We start from the raw sequence: 5,924 nt of genomic DNA, 5'->3' as shown, positions 1-5,924 counted from the left end.
TCACAACTGGAAAGATCATTCCAAGGTTTCTTCTATAGATTCGTCGTTATAGTAACAGGTCTTTTCGCGAATCAACGCCTCGTCTGCACCCCGATCAACACAAAGAAGTATGGCGGCTATGAGGACTAAAACGGCCGACAAGACAGCCATTATATAAGACCAGCCGACCACCCACCCTGCACCATTCAGTTCCTCATTGAATTTTACAGGAAAAATAATCACCGCAATTAATTCAGGGATTACTGTAAGAAAAAGAAAGCGGTTCATAAAATCGACAGAATAAGTAAAGATAACTTTTATTCATTTAGGCTGATGTCACAAAACACAATGGTATCGTAAACATTGTAAACGTAGATTGCTGAAGTATTTACATCCAATCTATATACCAATATATACAACATATATAAACTGTTACTACTGATTCTAAGTATAAGCAGTATTGCATTCTTACCAGCTAAAAATAGCAGAACTATGGCGATGTTATAGTATTTATACTTCATTCCAAAGTTAATACTCTGTATTCCATATGTAGTCATGGCGAGACCGATGAAGGTCATCACGAAGGCGATACAGACCAGAATCCGACAGGCATCTAACCAACCTAAAATAAAGATGTGGAACATAGGTGAAAATTTTATACGGAAGATGTAACATCCATCTTAAATGGTTTTGTCTACACATTTTCATCTTAATGAAAACAGTCTTAGGCCTTGTAAAATTAAAAGGATCCAACTGATAAGAAACCTTATTTTCGGATAAAGCACGATTGGGGGAAATTAAGAGTTAATGAATTTATTGATCCCAACCATACTATATATAAAAAAACTATTTCTAAAAAAAAAAGGTAACATATCTGCTTGGTAATTAATCAAGCAGACAGTTTTCATTCCTATATACCATTTACATACACAAGTTCGAAGAATTATATTAAATAAGATTTCACAGATTTCTAACCAAAGATTGGGGGGAATTAAGAGTTAATGAATTTATTGATCCCAACCATACTAGATATAAAAACTATTTCTAAAAAAAAAAAGGTAACTCATATCTGCTTGGTAATTAATCAATGTAGCTGAAGCATTACTCATTTTTGTTTGTCATTAAAAAATATATTCAATTTTATGTTTTAATACAGTTCATAATTCATCAAAAGACCTTTGAAAACTGCTCTCTGATTACATCCATAAATTTGCAATGTTTAAGATGTACATATTTTAAACAAAAATTCTTTTGCATATTCGTGTTAAGTTGTTTGTCATACACATGAAGGTATTTTTTTTGTTTTTTTTTTTTTACCAGTTTTTTTTTAAATATCAATATAAAAATAAAATTTATTCAAATATATGTGGCAGTTTTTTGGCAGTAAGCAGTCAGCAGCTGGCAGTAAGCAGTTTTTATATCTTCCATACATACTGTGATATATATATATATATATATCTCGATAGTTCTGAATAAAGACTCCGAATATAGAGGTAAGCTGCGACTTAATGAGTATCCGTAAGCCAGCTGCTGATGTGTGTTCCCTTACAAAGAGTCACCAGTCATATTGGTAACTTATAGGGGTTCGTATAAAAACAGTAAGTACTGAGGATAACATTGTTGTAGTTTAACCTGCCGACCTGCTGATGTTTGTCTAAATGTCTGTAGAGAAAACAGAATGATACGCCGTACGGCCAAAGATCCCACACAACAACGCGAGACATAATGTTTGCTGAAAAAGCACTAATCAAAGGAAACCCAATCTATAACTGATAATACAGATTTTCTTATTCCTGCAATCTTTTGATATCGCTGATAATGATAATTTAAAGATGGCGAGAATAATGAAAGTAAATATAGGTCATTAGGAAATGTTGAGTATTCGGCAATTAGGCAATGAAGGTGATGTTTTTGATTATTATGAAGAAGGAGTCTTTTTGTCAGACAGCGACACATGTGTTTGTCATCGCCAGAATTCCAAAGATATTCTCCAGAATGCATCTATATTTCGACACATTATACAGAGTGCCAAAAACTCGGTAATTTTTTAACGGTTAGACTTTCACTGTTTGTTTTTATTATAATACGCATGCCTTTTTGGAGTTTTCTTTTTGAAAAGTACCCCTCCTTCTAAGCACCAAGAAGAATTTGCAAATTGTATGGCCGTCACTGACAATAAAGTATAAGCAAGCAAAATGAAGCAGCGTGGACTTGCACACTTTTCGTCCCTCTCAGCTGCTGAGGTTTTATTATAATTAATCAATCAATTTTATTTCCTAATTTTTAAAAACTTAACATACCTTCTAAATGAACCGTACATGTAATATGGCATATGTTTTACTCATGCTCGGAACAAGATTCTTCAGCTAAGAACATTAAACAAACAAAATTCTGTTTTATCATACTCCGTTTTCCATCATCTATATTTTATTTAATTCCCTTCTCTTTCCCTCTGACTTAAAGATTTATGGTATTGGGACAAGTCAAGGACACAATCTGACCGTGGGAAGATTTATGATCAAGATTTATAATAGGATTTGTCTGTAACTTTTATTCAAAATCCTAAGTACATGTACTTCGAGTATAGACGCCATTAACTTTATGTCTAAAACATCTGTAAATAATACTTAAACGTGACTATGTTTCTCAGAAAAAAAAATTATAGCGAACCTTCGATTTTCATGTTCAGTAAACTAAACTGCTATTACAGTCCATGTATTGATTACTGTAAATAAGTATACTTTGTATATATACCTGTGATATTTGATTGTATACAAAAGTAAGTGCAAAAAAAACTTTAACTTAGGACAAAGTATGGTAACCAAGGAATCTGATGTAAAAATCAGAACACAGATAAAACGGTGATAGTTTGTAGTAAATTGATGCTTGTTTTAATTAATCTAGCACTAATTTTGATTCAAAGCTTACATGGAGGTCACAAAAGAGTGCAGAAATAGGACGTTTTCTCAAATTTTCTCAATTCTGTTGGAATTTCGTCATATTTGAGATACTTTTCACTTTGGAAAACATAGAGCACAATGTTGCCTATCTGAGATTTTTACAGAAAAGATGCATCTGATACTATAATGTATGAAATATATAAATTTGGTAGATAGGCTCTATGTTTTCTGAAAGAAAATACCCTGTAAAACAATCTAATTAAAATTAAATGTTAGATCCGCTTGTATACTCGCTACACTTAGTGTAGGGAGTATACGAGCGGATATAACATCTAATTTTAATTAGATTGCCTGTAAAATTGATTAAAATTTGCATAAAAATGAGAAAATACAAAAATTGACATATTTTCAGGCCTTGCTGTGGTCTCTGTGTATCCCATAACTTAGAACCAATACTCATTTTGTGGCAGGGGTAATAAGTGGTTTTCAATTTTTCTGATATTGGGTGTCAAAAACCAAGGCGCACGTGGATGCTAAACGTAGAAAAAACTTGGAATGGTCTTATATTCTGTAGCAACATTCTAAAAGACACCCCAAATCAGGGGCCAAAAAGGGGTCTTACCCTATCCTTTTTAATGATATTTAACATATTAAAATATAACTAAAATATATGAATACCACACCACCAGCACCCCTCCCTCACATACACACACAGAGAGAGAGAGAAAGAGAGAGAAGGGGGTCATATATAGTTTTTGTTTCATGAAAATTCAATAAATGACCTTAAATTCAAAGGATTTCATACTGACCCCTGGATTCATTTCCGGTACACTCGTACTTGTAAATATCCCCGGTCGGGGAGACACAGTTCGCCCACAGCCCCTCCTGGCGGCCATTTGACTTCATCCACGAAGTGGTGGCGATGGACAAAATGTTAAACAGTAAAGCCCCCACCAACAGTAAAGTGGAAACCACCTGAAAATGAGGGGACACGATTGTAAATGGGTTTTTAAAATGTCTATAAATTAAAAATGATCGACATTTTGGGATAAATGTGCGTACGTGTTTGTCATTCTATAATTTGTCTCCAGAAAAGACTTTTATATTTTTATTCTAGAAAATTAATTAACCATTTCAACTGTACAGTTTCGAAAGTATATAAGACAGTCTTAAGTATATTTGACAACGTTTATATGTCCACTACACATACGAATAACTAACAGAACACCCGGTAGTGAGCATTGGTCATAATTTAATCTTCATAATCTAATAGATTATAGGAGAAAAAATGGGGGAAATGTGCATCACACATGTACGTTGTAGAGAGCATTTTCTGTTTATATTTACATAAAAGCATGTATCTACGGCAAAAAATACGGAGTATATCTGTCGACATATTCTGAAATCTATCCAAGTGTTAATGACGGGGTTACAGAGATATCAGTTGTGTGTCGAAAGCTTTACATCATTTGGTGCTATCAATAATCAGCTTGTTATAGAATGAAAAGTTAAATGAAAAACGTACTTTAGAGGGATTAAAAGAACTGTCCATGCATTTTCATCGATTGACCGATTAATAAAATTTCCCATCGGTTCATCATAAACTATTGACCCTCGTCTTGGGAGGTTAGTGATAACTTAGATTTTGAAACACGTGTTGAGTTTCTATCAGGGAATCTTAGAATACTACTAATTTTGTTAGTTAATCATAATTGTTCACAACAGATCTATAGCGCACCAGCTGTCTTAAAAACGTACATTGTCATATTTTGATTAAAATATACAGGTTCCAGAACCTACCTTGATTTTTCGGACGACGGACACCGTTTCCATGGAAGCTGTTGGTGCCATAGGCTCCTGTTCTTCCAGTTTTTCCTCCACACTCTCTACCCCCATTTCTGTAGATATCTAAAAACACATCTACAAAATATGTTTCACTGAAATCAAATTGATCACCAATAGATGTTATTGAAGCCGTAACTCGGAGGTGCATCTAAAGCTCCGAATGAGAGTGAGAGTTGGCACAGAAAGTAGTAAATTGCTGCGTTCTATTATATCAACAAGCGTATCATATTTTTCTCGACAACGACGGGGAGAAAGCATTTGTTTAGGGGGCTCGGTAGGGGTTTGTCTTATCGCATATAGACACCGTACATGAATTCATAAACACCCACTAATGCTTTATAGTCGGTGCAATTTTGCACATTCAGTAGCAGGGTTTATTGCTGAGACTGTTTGTAGAGGAAACACTGTTATACACCCCTCTACAGCTGGTCACTGAGAGAGTTCAGACGCCGTCTAATCTGGGCAGATGCTCTCTGATGCCTGCTGTGATTAGCAGAAGATAATCTGGTGGCCAAGTTCCCATCAGAAGAAAAGAGCGTCGATCCGTCCACGACAAATCTACGGAATCGATCATCCTTTTTCGTACTTCGTTATCGACAAAAAAAAATAATCATTTGAAAAAGTACTCATTATATAAGAGTGCAATGTACAAAGCTGCACTTTGTGAAACTGTTAAATTGAAAATTCCTAACCTGTTATCGAGTGATGTTCTGCAAAGATCCAGTATTCAATATATAACACGGTCATACATGTTGTATTTGTATATATGACATGTCAATATGTTGAATAACGCCAGCTGGACACATCTGTGTCGAAAATGTCGATCATGTCATTGTCAGGGGGAATATCATAAGCTTCGTAACATCGATCGAAACTTGTCACCCGGAGACTATTTTCAAAAGAAACTCTAATTTTATAGTATTTTAACAGTATACCTACATCTCTTGTTTTCGTATGAAGCCATTGTATTTATACAAAACATGACATGACACCGATATATAGTTAAAACAAACATAACCCGAAATAGTCTGTAATGTTCAGCATTTGTAAAATGATATAAGTATAAAATGTAAACTATGATTAATAATTCAGTGCTGAAAATGATGCATGATAAAACTGTTGCTGTACTAATAGCTGATGATAAAAAGGTCCTCATCTAAAAAAAATCAATAACATAATTGCCAATTTTAAACCCATTTA

At 34.1% G+C, this 5,924-nt stretch overlaps 1 protein-coding gene across 1 annotated transcript; it reads right to left on the bottom strand.

The window, feature by feature from the left end:
* Window positions 1-6: 6 nt before the first annotated feature.
* On the bottom strand, window positions 7-5,027 carry LOC134242362 (peripheral myelin protein 22-like). The gene is made up of 4 exons (XM_062724424.1): window positions 4,680-5,027; window positions 3,689-3,854; window positions 452-601; window positions 7-242 (listed from the first exon to the last, which is right to left on the bottom strand). The coding sequence occupies exons 1-4, from the start codon at window positions 4,773-4,775 to the stop codon at window positions 16-18; spliced, it is 639 nt and encodes a 212-aa protein (XP_062580408.1). The 5' UTR covers window positions 4,776-5,027; the 3' UTR covers window positions 7-15.
* Between the last annotated feature and the right edge of the window lie 897 nt (window positions 5,028-5,924).

This window comes from Saccostrea cucullata, unplaced genomic scaffold (assembly GCF_032062105.1).
Source record: "Saccostrea cucullata isolate Sc308-1 unplaced genomic scaffold, CSIRO_AGI_Scuc_v1 ctg21810, whole genome shotgun sequence".
Taxonomy (NCBI): Eukaryota; Metazoa; Mollusca; class Bivalvia; order Ostreida; family Ostreidae; genus Saccostrea; species Saccostrea cuccullata.
This window is presented reverse-complemented; position numbering and strand designations above follow the sequence as displayed.